At 43.8% G+C, this 17651-nt stretch overlaps 1 protein-coding gene across 19 annotated transcripts in view; it reads right to left on the bottom strand.

Moving 5' to 3' along the window:
• Positions 1-10524: 10524 nt before the first annotated feature.
• The window catches only part of Znf532 (zinc finger protein 532), a 106929-nt gene continuing 99802 nt past the window's right edge, over positions 10525-17651 (bottom strand). For all 19 annotated transcript variants that reach the window (XM_040272537.2, XM_021724965.3, XM_078029953.1 and 16 more), the window contains 3 exons: positions 17390-17502; positions 14451-14598; positions 10525-13046 (listed from right to left, as the gene is read on the bottom strand). In XM_040272537.2, coding sequence (XP_040128471.2) covers positions 12552-13046; positions 14451-14598; positions 17390-17502 — 756 coding nt within the window. In that variant the 3' untranslated portion in view covers positions 10525-12551. The remainder of the gene's footprint in view (positions 13047-14450; positions 14599-17389; positions 17503-17651) is intronic.

A 17651-nucleotide genomic window follows, 5' to 3' on the forward strand; every position in this document is an offset into this window, starting at 1 on the left:
TAAAACAACTATAGATAGATGTGTTCATCTATTAGCATAAATTAACAGTCACCTAGGCTACTGATGTTGGTCATTCAATTCTCTCGACCACTTATCTTGGGCAATTTTTTTTTAACTCAAAAAAAAAAAAATAGTTTTCACATATCAGGCTCCCACAGATGGAACATGGTTGGTGTATGAGGAGCGTAACTTGTGACTGTGACTAATGATGACAATATGTGCCACCACCTCGTCACCAGAAATCTGAGCCAGCCATCGCACCTTCTGGGCTCTCTTGGCCGGCTTATTTGGCCGGTGTTTGTCACAATGTTCCCTATCAATATCACCAAGTGTTGTAGCAAAACATGATCAATTCCAAAATGAGACTGGAAGAATGGCTACTGGACTTAACTGGGTTTATATTTTATCACCATTTCATTGGATACCAGGACATCTGAACACTGTAGAATAGCAACTGTTTCAAATCATGTGTGATTTTGAGTTACCCTACATTCTATCAAAATGCTTTTCCTTATGATATATATTATGCTACTAAGTGGTTTTTCAATACAAAATAAACTAGTTGTGAATTCTCCATGGAAGTGGAAATTGCTATGTTGGTTTATCTGGCTCTAGAAAGAGGGAGTTTTTACATTTTTCTTTGTTAGCAGTTTTCATCAGCCACAGAGAATCTTGCTCCTGGGACCAGAGTTTTTATCCCACTAAAAATGAATCCGATTTCCTGACCCTTTAGCTGCAAGAATAACTTTGGGAAACATACACACAAAAAAGAAAAACCAAAACACAAATTGTAGCTGCTTGAAGTCCATACATATCACATGCAAAGAGGCTGGGCTATAAATTCACTTCTGGCCCAAGGTCAGCGCATATTTCCACACACTCATTAGAATCTAGTATCAAGGGCATACATAATGAACAAGAACTTTTTCCCTAAATAACAAAGCAACTCATTATCTACAGCAGACTAAACATCTAGAAAAAGAAATAAACCAAGCTATGCCTTGGGACAGTAAAATGTTATCAACTTCATAATAGTAATCAGTACCACAGTTTATAACAATTCTCTTCTCATTTGAAGTTGGTTCTCCTGAGAGTTCTCTGATGAGACAGGCAACCGAGCTTTCTGCAATAAAGTCTCCTCCCTCTTTGATTCCTGGTGCCATTTCTAAGCTAAGCCTCTCTTCACTTCTTTATTTGGTCCTGTGTTTTTCATTCTTACGAGTTTGTTTACCATCCTTCTAGCACAAACCTCAGACTGCCCTGCGTCCACCTCCCCAATGGTCCAGGGAAGCCTACTTACTTCTCAGAGCGTATTCTTTGGGCTTCACTGAATTCAAATCAGAAAGGAATTCATCAGTATCTTGCATGCACTTGAGAGAAATGTTTCTTGCAGAAAAAACAAATGATAATTGAAAAGAGAGCAGGCAAAATAGGAAAGTTGAAGCCATTATGATCTCTCAACCTGTCAGGATAAACCTTCCTTCTTAGACAAAGAGCCTTATATTTAGGAAGCACTTGTCTATGATGTGTTGGGGGGTAAATGTGACATTGCTTGCTCCTTAACAAGCAAAGAGACAAATCATCTCTTCAGCCACCTGCAGAGATGAACAAACCATGGAAACCAATTTATACACAACTTGTTATTGTTGAGTAAAATAACTGTTACGCATGTGGGCACCGCCAACCACCTGGCTTCCTTTAGTTATGCAGATTAACCTTTCCAGCTAATGTGGATAAGGCTTGATTTTCTCCAGTTAGATGATGTGGTGTATTGTATCTCTCTGGGTTTAAAAATATACCAATGACGTTAAGTGGCAATATTTGGGTTTTGCCCAGGAACGATGATTAAATCCAACCTATGACATGTTTGGACAGATGATAAGCAGAGAAGGGCTTTTCCGTGATCCGGATAGATCATGCATCTGTTGATGGCTCTGCTGGACTTTGAATGTGGTGTTAGCCCTGGAGTGACGCACTCCCCCACAGGAAGGAGAAGCGATCGCAATAGGACAGATGGACACACATCCATACAAGCGGATTTAGGGCACACATCCTGGGAAGGAAGTGTTGCTGACGAAAGACGGGGTACCTGTGTCCACCAGCTTCAAGGAAACATAGAAAGTGTCAATTGGGATTTCTCTTGATGTAAATATTCGTTCCAGAGAGGCTTTCTTTAAATAGCAACCTCTAGATCTCCATTTAAAAGGTGACGCAATGTCTGGGAATCTTGTTGACAGTGCTGGTTATACATCTGCTCATGGGGGCGGTTCCGACTTGGTGCCACTTCCTGCTGCCTGTGGGTTTCAGAGCGTCTTCCAGCATCCCAAGCCACTGCCTCTCTCCTGGCATGTGCTCTGCTCTCTTCCCTTGGTTCTTGTTCCTACTACGCTCCTGTCCAGCATTCCCTTCTCTGTCTATCCTCATCTGGAGCCGTATCATCCATTCCTATTTATTCTCAGTAGGCGTTGACTCCTCTGGCACGTCCTCCCTGCAGGGAACAGGCAGGGGAACAGCCTGGCTGAGTACTCCTGGCTTAAGTACTGCCTGGCTAAGTACTCCTGGCTTAAGTACTGCCTGGCTGAGTACTTCTGGTTTAAGTACTGCCTGGCTTGAGTACTCCTTTATGTGCTCACATTGGAGGCATCTTCCGACTGGAAGCTCCAAGAGGGCAGACACCATCCTCCTTTTATTTTCCTGGACTTCTTTCAGAGGCAATTCATGCCATGATTAAAAGTCAAACCTGTCACTACCCATGTGACCTCTGCAATTAGGCTGTCTCATTAACCTCATCTGGGAAATGAGAATAATGATAGTCTCTACATCCTGAAACCATGAGATTTAAATAACATTTTTAAACTACTAAGAATACTTGACCCACCAAATATTCAAGAAATATTAGCTGTAGTTTTTATATTCTAAATGTCTACTATTTTTTTTTTTTTGCATCTGGCTATGTATTTACATCAGACATCTAGAAAATGCACACTCAAGGGGACCTTGAAGACCTGTCATAGATCCTTAATGAACAGCAGCTATTGCAATGATGTGTTACTTTTTGTTATCAGGCTAAATTTAAAACAAACATTCAAATATCACAGGCTGCAATTGTTAAGGCCCTATTGGGTGGGTAATTTTCTGAAAAACAAACAAACAAACAAAACCAGATCATTAGATCCAAGTTGTAAAGGTGAGAGTTTCAAAACTTTAGAAAAAAATCTTTCTAGCCATCAAAATTAAAAGCCAGGCATGGTGGCAAATGCTTGTAGTCACAGACACCTGGGAGGCTGAGGCAGGCAAGTCCCCTGTGCTCACCAACTCAAGACCAAGCCTGGGCCACATAGTGAAACCCTGTCTCAGATAAGTAAATAAAACCCTCCAAGATGAAGGGGGGTCTTTCAAGTGGAGCAGAGGGCTCCAACCTTGGAGGGTTTCTGTTACTGGCTGAACACTGGACCAGGGTGTTAAGAGATTCAAGGATTGAATGATCCTTGTGGAAGGGAGGTCTCCCATGACTGAAATCCTCTGTGTTCCCTTCAGGAGTATCTCCTGCTATTGGTGCATCGGTTGGAGGATGTTGTCAAAATGAAGCAGAATATTTCAGTGCAAAAAGCAAGATACCATCCAGCCCAAACAGCAACTTGTGTTGAACAGGGAGCCTAGCGAGAAGGGGAAGCTCTGGGAATGAGATGCAGCAAATTATGTGCTGTGCCTGCATGACTATGTCACAATAAACTCCACGATTATGAATAATTACAATGTAATAATCAAAACATAATGAAAAAAAAAGAAAGAAAAGAAAAGGAACCTAATTTGACCACAAACCAGGGTTTATGTTTTGGCTCTTAGAATCTGGTTCAGTTTCGCTGGCTGTAAAGTCATTAATGATCCTACCACGCAAGTGTTTTGTAGTATTAATTTGGAGTTCATAACACAAAAACATTAGATTCTTGTCATGAACGAATGTGTCACCATTACAGTTCCTTTACTAAGCCCTCTTCCTATCTTAAAAAATGTGTGGAAGAAAGGGATTGGAAAAACTAGAGGCTTACATAATTTGCATGTTTATGAATCAGGAAAATCTCAATCTGGATTTACTTACAAGACAGTTGCTGACATAGAGTTATTAAAAATAAGAATGATATTGCTTTTAGGACTCAGTGTTAAATACCCCCATCTTTTGTCAAATGGCGGAAAAAATATGAGCACAACCCACAAGCACAGATTCATCATTAGCAGTTCAAACCACTTAAAATGGTTTTAAGACATCACCTAGATAAAAGGGAAAAAGAAAATTTTGCTTTCGGGTAATTAATAGTTCAAGACCCTTCTAATGTTTGCCCCTCACCAAGAAATAAAATTATGACTGGTCAAGGTTCAAGAATACTCAGTCGGGCTGGGGATGTGGCTCAAGCGGTAGCGCGCTCACCTGGCGTGCGTGCGGCCCGGGTTCGATCCTCAGCACCACATACCAACAAAGATGTTGTGTCCGCCGAGAACTAAGAAAAAATAAATAAATATTTAAAAAAATTCTCTCTCTCTATCCCCCTCTCTCTCTCACTCTCTCTTAAAAAAAAAAAAAAAATACTCAGTCATTTTACCAAGATATGCTAGGCCTCTGTTTTATGCAGGGCAGTGTACTGAAGGAAAACAGGACAGGAAGATAAATAACGCCTTCCTTCCCTGAAAGCAGCCTTTATCATGTCCTGAAGCAGAAGCCATCCGCTGGCCCGTGCTGTTGTGAACACCAGTCGCTTAATTCAGGGGACCAGCTATGGAAAGGACAGGGCCTGAAGCCTCTATCATTTGGCAATGAGTTTGAGAAAACAAGGATCTGTCTTTGCTGACAAGAATCAAGATCATCTTGATGGAAAAAATGTAATATCTGCTGTTCTCAGGCTGCAGAATGAAAAATGCCTCTTGCACTGAGAAGAAATGGCGACTGCAGATTAGGAAGCGAGCAGAGTTCATGGAAAAGCTTAGAACATTCATCCAGAGGATGGCAGGCAGCAAACAGGCATATAACACCAGGCAGGGCTGAGGGCTGGGAAGAGCCCCGGGGAGCAGGTGCGTGCCGCTGGCCGGTGGATCATCTGGACAAAGGAACTGGAAATGGTTTTCTGAGCCGACCAGAAAGAAATGAAACAGGCCACATGGGAATAACTGGAGGAAGAGGCCACCAGAAAAAGGAGCGGGGAGGGCCAAGGTCCTGGGATGGGAATGTGAACAGTACATGGGAACAGAAAAGAGGGGGAGGTGACAGGATGTGGTCGAGGCAGATGGGGGATTAGGTCCCACGGCTACTGAAAAGCACACATTGATGTTGGTAAATCTCTTCTAAAATAGCTGACCCGGGCATGTGTGCATGGTGGCTTACTCAGAGGGCAGCAAGGCCCTCAGCTTCATGCTGTCCCATCTTGGTGCGGGCACTCCTTGTACTCTAGATGGTTCAAGAGCTCCTTTAAGGCAGCCTAGCTTTCCTCACTGTGACCAAACGGGTGCAATTCACTCGTCAGCACCGTGCTACCATCATGCCGTCACCATGTCACCAGAAGGAACATGTTCAACTGTCTCTGCTTCTCTTTTTTCCCCATATTAAAATATATATATATTTATATATTTTAATATGTTATCATACTCGTAGAGGGACACCTTTGTTTTATTTGTTTATTTTTATGTGGTGCCAGGGATCAAACTCAGTGCCTCCCACACACTAGGCAAGTCCTCTACCACTGAGCCACAACCCTGGTCCGTTCCCCACGTTTTTATTAGTGCATTACAGTTGTACAGAATGTGGGATTCGATCTTACATATTCACACCTGCATACGATATAACAATATAGTTTGGCCAATATCATTCCCAGTATTCCCCTTCCTCCCTCCCCCGGTCCCTTTCCTCTATTCTGTTGCTCTTCCCTTGATTTACATGAGACCTGCCCCCCCCCTTCTTTTTTCCTTTTCCTTCTCTAACTCTCACATGTAGGTCTCTATTCTTTGTGCCACCTACTCCAGAGTCAAGTCAAGAGCATGGTTTTGGTTAAGGGTTGGTCTTCATCCCAGGCCAGAGGTTAGGCTGCCAGGGCTCAGGCATGTGACCTTCTGGCCTCCATAGCAGGAGGTTAGATGGGTCTCTGGCCATGATTCATACAACAGCAGATCCCCCAGCACTGGAAGAGGAAGTTCAGGTGCTCAACTGGCAAGACCAGGAGGAACGTTGATTCCCAGGCTTACAAAGACACCTTGCAGCCTCCACATCGTGGCAGACGACACAGTTCTGCTTCCGACTGACTCAGCCTCAGCCTCCTCTCCCATCAGCAAATCTACGCCTTACTTGTCCATGTTCACAAGTGACGTCTATTCTCCAGAAATAACTAGTCCAATTAAGCCTGACTCGACCCAAAGTTCAGAAAATTACTTGTGGGTAAAACCCTCAATTTCTGCAGCTGAGTTGGAGGTGTGCTGTAGAGTGCTCTAATCCTAGTCTTTTTCTAACATGGTCTTGCAGACGTGGCCTTCCTTGTGTTTAGAAACAGATCTGCCGCGGAGTGTAATTTACAATTATAACTTTGGGGAAAAGCTTGGGGAGAAGCAGCTTGCCATAAAATAGCAAAGCAAATTGAATAATCAGCTCCCTTAAATACCATAGAACACTAGAAATAGTGCTTTATTGCGACTCAGAACTAACCTCACAATTTGAATTTAGAAACTAGTAAAACCTGTGTTCTGGGGAATGCTATTCTGTGTCCTTGATTAAAAATGCCTCCTGGGGATAGGGGATAGGATGAGCCTGGTGAGGGGACCAAAAAAAAAAAAGGAAAATGTCGACTCTCCCTAAGCACCCTGTTTGTTCAGACAGCCTACCTGGGAGGTGGCATGCACATAGGTCTGTCATCCACCCTTCCTTGTTCCGCTGGTGCCCAGCGTGCTGACCTCTATGGGCTATTACCGTGGCTTTCTTGTCCTCTTAGCTTTGGTCAGTGGGAGGTGCAGGCAGGAATATTTATGAGGAGACAGCTCCCTGGACTTGTCACGGTGGCCCTGCGGTGGCTGTGCTCTGCCCTGGCCGTGGCTGCTGTCGAACGGCCCGAATTCATAGCTCTCTCACGTCTACTTAGGGTTTTCAGACCTGAGGGTGACAACCCAAGCTTCTTTAAAGTCTGGTGTTTCCAGCTGGGACCTTAATTGAAACAAAATCAAATGTGCCCCCCCCCAGATCTACCCTTTCAAAGAAGGCAGCAAATATAAATAAGCAAATTCCCAGAAAAACAGGCTGATTATGAAGGTTTTATCATCCAAAAGTATTTTTTACTAAAAGGTTCACCCAAATCCACCAGGATGGGAAAGTGGGACAATGAATGAGAAAAGAGAATCCTCAGGGGAAACTGGCAGTACGGTGACACACAACTAAACCATCAGGGTCACCGGGGTGAACTAATCGCACAGAGGCAGAGAAAGGCCTTTTCCTTTGGGTTCTGTGACAGCTCTTCTGACCCAGCTCTCACAAAGGAGGCAAGGCCGTCAAGGAAGAGAAAGAGCAGGCCTGAACCCGGTTTTATTGGGGAGAAACCATTTAAATAAGGCAAGGGGTCAGGTTTCAGGGGGTTGAGTCTAGCTTCCTGATGTCTTGCTGGTCAGCAGGTTGACTGACATCTTGGAAGGCCATGCCCATCTCATGTGCTGTGTGATGATCAAAGGCAGAACAAGCGAAAGGGAAACCTATGTGCATGGTCCAGAAAGAGCTGGGTCGCCAGTCCAGTCCGCTTTGATGCTCACAGCTCACACACACATAGTCCACAGCTGGCTCGCCCCATCTCCACATTCCCACCGCTCAAAGTTAGGGGGCGCTCATCTCCTATGTGGCAGCTCCCGACATGGCAGTAAATGTGAAGAGAACACAATAGCCAAGTCTCAAATTCAGCCTCACACCCAAACCACGTTGACTGAGGCTGGACTGTTCAGAATGAGTGATTTGGGGGTAATGGTGACTACAGGATTACAACTGGCTAGCCTCAAAACTTCTGGTAGCAGAGAGGCTCTTTGCAGAGATATAGGAATTTAGGGCTATTAATTTCCCTCTTTGTAGTACTTTTGCTGCATCCCATAATCTTGGTATGTTGTGTTTCTGTTTTCATTTGTTCCAAGACTTTTTTATTTCTTATTTTGAGTCTTTTTTTTGGGGGGGGGGCAGCATGTTCAATTTCCATATACTTGAAAAATTTCCAAGATTTCTATTATTACTAGTTTCATATCCATTGTGGTCAGAAAAGACATTGATATAATTTCACTACTATTAAATTTGTTCAGATTTGTTTTGTGGTCTAAACAAATGATCAATTCTGGAGAAATTTCCTGTATACTTAAAAACCATGTTTATTCTGATGGTCGTGTTGCTCATCTCAAAATGAAAAAGGGGCTGAGTATGTAACTCAGTGATGAGCACTTGCCTAGCACATGTGAAGCCCTCAGTTCAATCCCCATTCTCTCTCTCTCTCTCTCTCTCTCTCACACACACACACATACACAAATTATACAATGATAAAGGAGTCAGATCAAGAGGTTATACCAATTGTAAATATATATGCACCCAACATCTAAATATATAAAGAAAATATCAATAGATTTGGACAGAAAGATAAATACTACAATAGTAGAGGACTTTAATACCCCACTTTCAACAATGACTACAGCCAACAGGAAATGAATAAGGAAACACTGGACTTTAACTACACTTTTTTATTTTTACTTGTTCTGGGAATTGGACCCAGAGGTGCTTTACCACCGGTTACATCCTTGGCTAATTTTTTTCTTTGGGAGGGGCATGGGTACTGGGGATTGAACTCAGACACTAAGCCACATCCCCAGCCCTATTTTATATTTTATTTAGAGACAGGGTCTCACTGAGTTGCTTAGTGCCTCACTTTCCCTGAGGCTGGCATTGAACCAGCAATCCTCCTGCCTCAGCCTCCCAAGCTGTTGGAATTATAGGCATGCACCACTGCGCCCAGCATTAGCTAAATTTTTAATTGAAAAACACTTTAAACAGTTCTTGCTAAATCACCCAGGTTGTCCTCGAACTTGTGTTCCTCCTTCCTCAAGTCTCTCAAGATGCTAGGATTATAGGTATGTGCTACCATGACCAGTTTCCTCCCCCTCTCCTAAAACTTTTGGCTTTAAGTCCATTTTGGTTAAATAAAAAGCTTAAAGCTCTCTTTTGGTTTCCATTGGCACTGAATATCTTTTCCCATCCCTTCACTTTCAGTCTCTTTGTATCCTTATAAAAGTGAGGAGAGTCAGTTTCCTAAAACAGAGCATCTAGTTGAGTCTTTTAAATTTGAGACAGGATCTCGATAAATTGCTTTAGTTGACCTTGAACTTGCAATCCTTTGGTCTCAGTCTCTGGAGTCAGTCGGATTAAAGGTGTGTGCCCCCACACCTGGCTTTTTTTTTTTTTTTAGACTTAATCACTATCTTTTAATTGGGGAATATAATCCATTCACATTCAAAAGTGATTACCTCTCACTAAGAGATAAGGACTTGCTGCCATTTTGTAATTTATTTTGTGATTTTATGGGCTATACTTTGTTTATTCTCTGCTATCTTTCCTTTTGGTCTTATGGGTTTCTGAAGCACTGTGCTTCAAATCCTTTCTATTTAGTGTATCTACTAGAGTCTTTTGCTTTACAGAGGAGTTCATATGGTCATGTCCCAGTGGCTTACAATTTCAATGAGGATGTGAGGTTCATAATTGAAAAAATTAATTTTTAAAAACTACTTCAGTAAAAACAAGAACAGTCGGGAATTCATTTAAACAAAAGAACAAATTATGCCTGAGTAGGAGCCAAGTTTTTAAGGTAACTGAGTGTACGGTTTCTCGTTTTAGAAAATTTATGCTAAAATAAGAATCACAATCTGGAATCTTTATAGCACCTGAAGTTTTCAGGGTCTCTGTATCTGCGTGCGAACTAAATGGCCTGGATGGCATGGCCCATCTAGCATATCCCTGTTTATTGGTAGACTACCCTTAGGGGCAGGTCAAGTGTTCCTCCAAGTCATATTTTAGAAAGTTCTTCAGGCATATCTCCCTCTTTTTCTCTTTCCAAGTATGCATTTGTTTTTTTAAGTACTTACAACATGCATATATTAACGTGAATTTTTATATTCATATTGGCTGCCCTAAGTTTTCAAGAGGAAATTTCACTATTGATCAAATATTCTGGGGTGAATCACACTGGTGAAAAGCACCCACCAGACCTTTGGGATGGGACAGTTGTTCTTTGGACTACTTATTGTGGTAGGAGTTAGGAAATTTGCAGAAAATGTGTTTTGGAACAAGAAGTGGTCTATGCCATGTAGTCTAAGCCTATATTTTCCTTTTTCTCACTTTTGTTAGGTATCATTTTGCTCCAATTCTTTCTGGAACTCCAGACATTTTTAGAGACTTTCATGTACCAGGCATGGTATTTCAGAATAGAAAGACTTTCAGGTTATCTTATAAAACCCACAGTGCCAAAAACAAAAGTTCTAGTATCGTGTTTTGCACATACTTTTTATTTGTTGAATAAATGAATATTTGTCAATATGTACATAACCACATAGAGCGAGCACTAGATTTAGAGCAAAATATTTGGGTTCTAATATGCAAAGCCACTTACCAGCTATGAGGGCTTAGGCAAAGAAGTTAATCTGAGCTCAGCTTCCTCAACTGTAAAACTAGGCTATACAGACCTGTGCAGCCCATCACACAGGTTTATTGCAAGGTTCAAATGCAGAAACATGTAAAAGTGCTATGAATACAACTTAGAGCAATACAAATATAACCATAACAAGTAACAGCAATTGAATTTCAAGTTGAGGAATACTTAATCACACCCTTGGATTGTACCGATGTACTGATGGAGTCAACAAGAAAGTGACAAAATAGCTGATCACCAATGAGAACAAGTACGCTGTTCTTCTGAGTGGAAGAATTCTGCAATATCCTGTAGCCTGTCCCAGCGATTAATCACTTCCTAAACTTCATGAAGATGTCAGAGACCCACCATCAATAACTCTCTCACAGAAGCACAAGGGCCAAATGTCCCACGTTTATTTACATATGAAATGTGTGTAATACAGTTATGATGGATGTAGTCATAACACCTGACAGCAGCAAGACCTTTTGAGGAACTGAACGTTGGCTACAGTCTATCATGCAAGTATCTATATATACACAAAAGAATTTCTTTTCTTAGAAAAAAAAATACAAAACATGTTCAGGGATAAATATAAAATGCAAAGGAAAACACAAAACAAAAACCAAAAAATGATAACTCCCAGAGAACTATAAACGGAAGGGACAGAAGAGTACCTCTGCAGCGCTTCAATAAAGCAGAACTACGGATGTGAGCTGTACTTATTGAAATGACTGAACAAACCCAGGTGGCTCAGTGCTTCATCTAATGGCCAATTGCAATATGCAGGCTGCTGTGTTGCCAAGTCGGTGGTTGAAGTTGTGCATCCCAACTCTAAGTACCAGAACGTTTGGCAGTAGCACCCAGAACAGGAAACACCAACTGTTTAGACAGCTAAAGGGTTAAGTCAACTGTGACTTTTTTTTTCCCTGTCAAGAGTCAGAGAAATACTTGATATTCTTAGTTGTGTCTGCGTGATAGTTAATAAGTTATGTGACAAAAACCTGACTAGACATTTATTGATCTAACTACAGATTTGTAACTTTTACAGTAGTCCAGCCCTTTCGTAGCTTGATCTCCTTGTGCTCTTATAAGTCAGCCTTGGAAATTTCCCTAGAGAACAATGAACTCCATATTTTCCCCCTTTAGAATTAATTCCTTTCTTCCCCATTCCTCAAAATGGAATTAAGGAAACCCACAACCCTTACAGGACTCTTGGCCTGTTCTGCCACTGCTGGGAAAGGAGGGACCACAAGGCTGCGTTAATCAAGCTGGTGGCTCTGACCCAGCCTTGCCACTCTGAGCTGGAGTGCGGGTGTCCCAGCCGCGCCCTGGCCCACTTGGGGCAGGCACGCTGAGGAGAGTGCTAAGACACTTAGAAGTTTCTAGTGTTTTTGAGACCCACGATCACCTACAATTTATGTAGTGAATTCTAAAAATTAAAAACACTAAAAAAAGGCATTATGTAAGCCTGTAATTTGTTAACCCATTCAAATGTGTAACATACAAAATGGTCTTTTTGAATTCAGGAACTGCCCCTGTTACTAAGAACTCTGTTTTAAAGAAACAGTACAAAAAAGAAAAAATTTAACCCAAAAAAACTCAAAAAACATTTTCCACTAAATACTGATACAAACATGTAACAAAGAGTATAAAAAGTTATTCATTTAAATATATACAAACTCTTTTAAACTCAAATACTGTTGTAATACTTATCGAGGATATATCCAAGGAGGTGAGGAAGGTACATTGAAAGAGAATATATTGCAACAGCCTAGACAGTACTGTTAACTCTATTATACTGCAAACTTTTTGTAACAAAAATGTCCTTTTTCTGCTTTTGAATTCCAATGTGGACAGGGGTTTTCCGGGGGAGTGCCTGCGCTATTTCTCGGCGGAGCTCATTCTTTTGGATTTGATGAAGGCCATGCCGTGTGTCCGCATGTGCGTGTTTAAGGCAGCTTCCGTCTCGAAGGTCTTGGCGCACACTTTGCACTTGCGGTCGGACGCCACGCCGTCCGCGGCCTCGTCCTCGGGGTTGGGCTTGTTCTCCTGCTGGCTGTCTTCCCCGGCCCCGTTCTGCTTAGACACGGGCTGCGGCTCCTTGAGCTTGTGCACGATGAAGAGGTGCCGGGACAGCGACACGTGCGACGTGTAGCACAGGCCGCACTCGCGGCACTGGTAGGAGGAGCCGTCCGACTTGTGCTGCGGGATGTGCTCGTGGAACTGCAGCAGGTTCTCGGTGGTGAAGCCGCACACGGCGCACTTGTGCACCTTGAAGACGTTGATCTTGAGCTTCTTCAGGGGTTGAGTGATGGCCCCCCTGGGAGGCCTGAACTCTAAAACCGGCTCTTCCAACTTCCGCTTGGGGCTGGGAACCTTCGAGGAAAAACACAAATCAGAGCACACAACTGAAAACCGCCCTGCTCTGCGGCGGGTCAGCGCCTTTGGAGCTGCCAGCTTGGGGACCCTACAACGCTCCTTCACCCCTAATAGGTCTGGAGTTCCCAAATTCCCAGGCAATGCTCCACTTGGGGTGGAGGGGGGACACAGGGAACAAAGAAGTCGCTGCTACTGTGGCATTTCTGATCCAGTGGTGCAGGACAGCCCCAAACAGAACAAGGAATCTAGGAGGAGTCAGACCCAGGACGCAAAACAGGGGGTGGAGCGGACATCCAGGGAGTGTTAGGTGAGCGGGGCTTGTTAAGTGAGCCAGGGAAGGCCATGGTGACAAGTGACAGGCCAACAGGGACCTGACACAGTGCAGGGCAGCTGCCCACTGTGGATGAGGTCAGGAAGGGGAGGGGGACTGCAGAGGACCTTGTGGGAGACAAAATGCTGGGGCTCTTGCTTTCACTATGTGAAGCTGAGGAGCCACTGCAGGGTCCACCTGGCCAGCACCTGCTCCCACCATGGGCAACACAACACCTCTTCATGTCCTCACTCAACTTCCTGCTGATCTACCTTTTCCCTCCATTTCAGCTTCTAAACCCTGCCTACATCAAATCCCCTCATTGCCACAAACCCAAAACCAAGTGGTACTTCATCCTGAGGCCCAGTGGCTTTGCCCTGTTCCCAGGGCACTTCTCTCACACTACCTTGACCCAAAGCTCCTTCTGCACATGCGTTCTTTAACTTCCTGGGGGAAGCCAGCGTCTTGTTGCAACCCTACTCTGACTGGTATTCCGATGAGGTTTATCTCAACAATTAACTGACTGAAAGCACTTTGGGGTAAACTGCTTTTAGCAGCACCCAGACTCAGCTGGGTGCCAGGGCCAGTAATGGCTGCTGAGCATCATCCCTCGATTTCAGGACCACTTGGCACAGCACAGTGCCTTGCACGCAGGCTTGTGTATGGGCATACACTGCAGGCTGACTGAAGTCCACTACCAACTAATGTAAGAACAAGGCACAAATTTGTGATCTTATCTTTTATCCATTCTAAAGAGAATTAAGGAAGTGCTGTATTTGTTATGAGGAATGATACACTGCTTAAAAAAAAAAGAATCTAGCTTTAACATATTTCTCTAAAAGACAACTGTTGTAAGTCAACATAAAATTTGGCAAGTTATCTATGCAAGTAGATCCCTCAAGCTGTTTTCCAGAAGGATACAGAGGAACAAAGGTTATCTGTCAGGAGAAGCTGAGGGGTTAGATTGGCCATTATTTTACACCTTTACACATAGTGTAGAATTTTTAAATCGTGAAACTGTACACACAAATGTAGATTTAAAGACAGAATAGGGAAAGCCAGCCATACAAGAGCCAGCAGCAATGTCTGACCTTGGTGTCTTCCTTTATTTCCGTCTCCTCCTCGTTGGTGGCTTCCGTCATTTCTTTCAGGTCAGGGTCCTTGATCCCGTGCATCAGCTGGATATGCTTCTCCAGCATCAGCCGCTTGGTGAAGGTCCGCCGCGAGTCCGGGCAGTGCCTGCGGAGCACAGGGAGAGGGGACGCCGCTGAGGAGTGGCACCGGGCACCCACAGGAGGGCTGCACCACCAACCGCACACACAGACCCCCAGAGGGGCTGTACTGCACCAGGGGCTCCAAGCAAGATGAGCAGTGCTGCTCTGCATCGTGGGGGCCCCTGGACACTGGGAAAGTTTTGTTTTTTTCTTTCCTTTTTTTTTTTTTTTTTGTTTGTTTGTAAACCACTGTTTGTTTTGTGTCCTTACCGGACCAGCCCAATTTGTTTCAGACAGAGTACTTATTTTGTAGGTTTGGTGAAAGTAGGACTTGGTTTGTTAATTCTAAATGACCTTGATTTTTTAATTTTAATTTTTATTTTTATGGAGTTTAGATGGACACGATACCTTTTTTTAATTTATTTATCTTTATGTGGTGCTGAGGATCAAACCCAGAGCCTCACAGTTGCTAGGCGAGCACTCTACCGCTGAGCCACAACCCCAACCCTAAATGATCTTAATTTTAAAATGTAGAATTTAAAATTTCCAAGTTTCCTTTACAATGACTCAGAGAATCCCCTCAGAATTTACATCACAATAGATGTGCCAGCCTAAGGACAGTCCCTCTTGGACCCTGTCCTGCTGATATTAATTCTCCCAGGCTATTCTTCTGTGACAAGATGGAACATCTGGCCCAGACTCCTCATCAAAACAGAGGCAGCGTATTTATAATCACAGCACCAAATACGGTTGTGCGTTCCGTAGATCAGGATGAAGAAAAGTGAACAGATATCCAAGGTAGTTAATTTACTTAAGTTTTCATTTAATTTAGGGGAAAAAAATACTAGATTATGAAGATCCTTTCTTTGAAAGATATGAATTACTGTCATCTTAATGAAACAGGCCAAAAACGGTTTTAAGAAAGATTAAGGGCCCTGGTGACTATGGATAACATATGTCAAACATGAAGAATACCACAGCAGGGAAGGGGGATGAAAGGCACCCGGGGCTCTCATTGAGCACCAAATCTGCCTCCTTTGAAAAGGTTTCTGAGGATTTCGCAAGGACAGGCCTCAAACCCTGATGATTCCAGCAGCATCAGGAGCTGGCCAGCACCATGAGCAAGCACTATGCGTTGTGAAGGGATTTGCTGGCAGTAAATCAGCTGGAGAATCCCAGCCTTTCACCACCTTGGGGTGACATCACCAGGATAGAAACAAAGTTATTGTAAAGGAGACCAGGGCATCCCTCCAGATTCTGACCAAGTGTGTCCTCTCCCCCACCCCCCATGCTGGGGATTGAACCCAGGCCCTCACACACACTAGGCAAGAGCTCTGTGCAACATCCCCAGACTTTTTTATTTTGAGACAGAGTCTCACGAAGTTGCTGAGGCTAGCCTCAAACTTGTGATCCTTCTGCCTCAGCCTCAGAGTATCTGGGATCACAGTCCTGTGCCACATACCCAGCTAGATTCTCATTCTTTTGGCTCAGTCTTGGAACACAGTATCTGTAGAACATTCTCACCTCACCAAGACCACTCCCTGCTTCAATTTCATTCCTGTGTTTCCCTAACTCACCAAGTCCCAGCAAACTCCTGCTGATCTGAGAGCCAACCTCAGGACTGCCTTCATCAGGAGGCCAGCCACACTCCTCGCTCACGTTCCTGCTGCATGACACACTGGCTCTCTGTCCTCAGGGTCCCCGAGTGCCCTCTCTTGTGAGAAGTGCCGTGTTCTCTCAGCTCACTTCACACATGTTCTGGTGCAGTGTGTGAGGAAGACTCTCCTCTAACAATGTGACGCAGCCTGGTCTTCACATGCAAAGCAGTATCTGACCAGCCACTGACGTGGGATTTGTGTTGGCCACTCCGTGCCTCACATCGGTTTGATCCCAGCCAAGAGTGTGTGCTGGGAAAAGGCTGCTTGCCCTAGTGGCAGATGGTAGCCAAAGTGCCCAAGACCTGGTCCAGTACTGAATCCATGACTGGCCTTCTTTGGGCCTCTTCTGAACCCAAGTAAACCACCCCACCAAATCAACTTGGCAAGACCAACCACTTCATGGGGACCACAGTTGGGTGGCTCATTCATCGCAGGCCAAAAAACACCAACCCCTTTCCCCAAATCCTCAGTAATAAAAATATATGCCAAACAAGCCAGACTCTGAAAATCAAGGGTTGAATGTTTCCTCTCATATGTGGAAGCAAAGCAAAATATGGGGAGGAGGTGGAGAGGTGGCTGGATGTCATAGGATATAGGGAAGATCAGTGGAGCAGAGGAAGGAGATGGAGAGGGAGGGGGGAGGGAACGGGAAAGGGGATGAAATGCAGAATGAATCCAACAAAACCACACTCTGTGCATACTTATATGTGAATTCCACCTTTATGTATAAATCAAAAATAAATAAACAAGTAAGAGGAAGATCAGTAGAGGACAGGAAGAACAACAGGGAGAGGAAGGGAGGGAAATGGTGGGGGAGTGGGGTCTAAAATGGAGTAAATCAAATTCCATGCATGTATGATTTTGTCAAAATGACCCAACTATTATGTATAACTATAATGCCCTAATACATACATACATACATACATACATGCCACTGAATAACGCAAGAATATACACACGGGGTGTGCAAAAAAGTGTTCCAGTATTTTTAAGCATAACAACCCAATTGAAAAATCAAGGCCCAAACAGAATATAGCTAAGGAATTTAGAAACTGGCGCAGAAGAGGAGGAATCAAAAGTTCCTGGTGAAATATGAAATGCTTCGGGACACCCCAACAGTCCCTCCCCTGTGCTTTGGTGGCAGCGATGTCAACTTACGAGCAGGTGTACACCTTCCTGATGCCTTTGTGCTTGATCCGATTGTGGCGACACAGGCTGTGCGAGGAGCTGAAAGACTTGTCACACTGGCGGCACGGGTGCTTCTTCATTTGCTGCATCAGGAGAGAAGAGAAGGTCACTGGAGACAGGGACGACAGGAACAAGCTAGAGGCAAGGGCTCTTCCAGGGGTGCGAGTTCAACAACCAGTACGTGAGAGTACAATAGCAAAATTTCAACAGAACAGTGCCTGCGAGGAGACCC

The sequence above is a fragment of the Ictidomys tridecemlineatus genome, chromosome 13 (genome assembly GCF_052094955.1).
Source record: "Ictidomys tridecemlineatus isolate mIctTri1 chromosome 13, mIctTri1.hap1, whole genome shotgun sequence".
NCBI classification, from domain to species: domain Eukaryota; kingdom Metazoa; phylum Chordata; class Mammalia; order Rodentia; family Sciuridae; genus Ictidomys; species Ictidomys tridecemlineatus.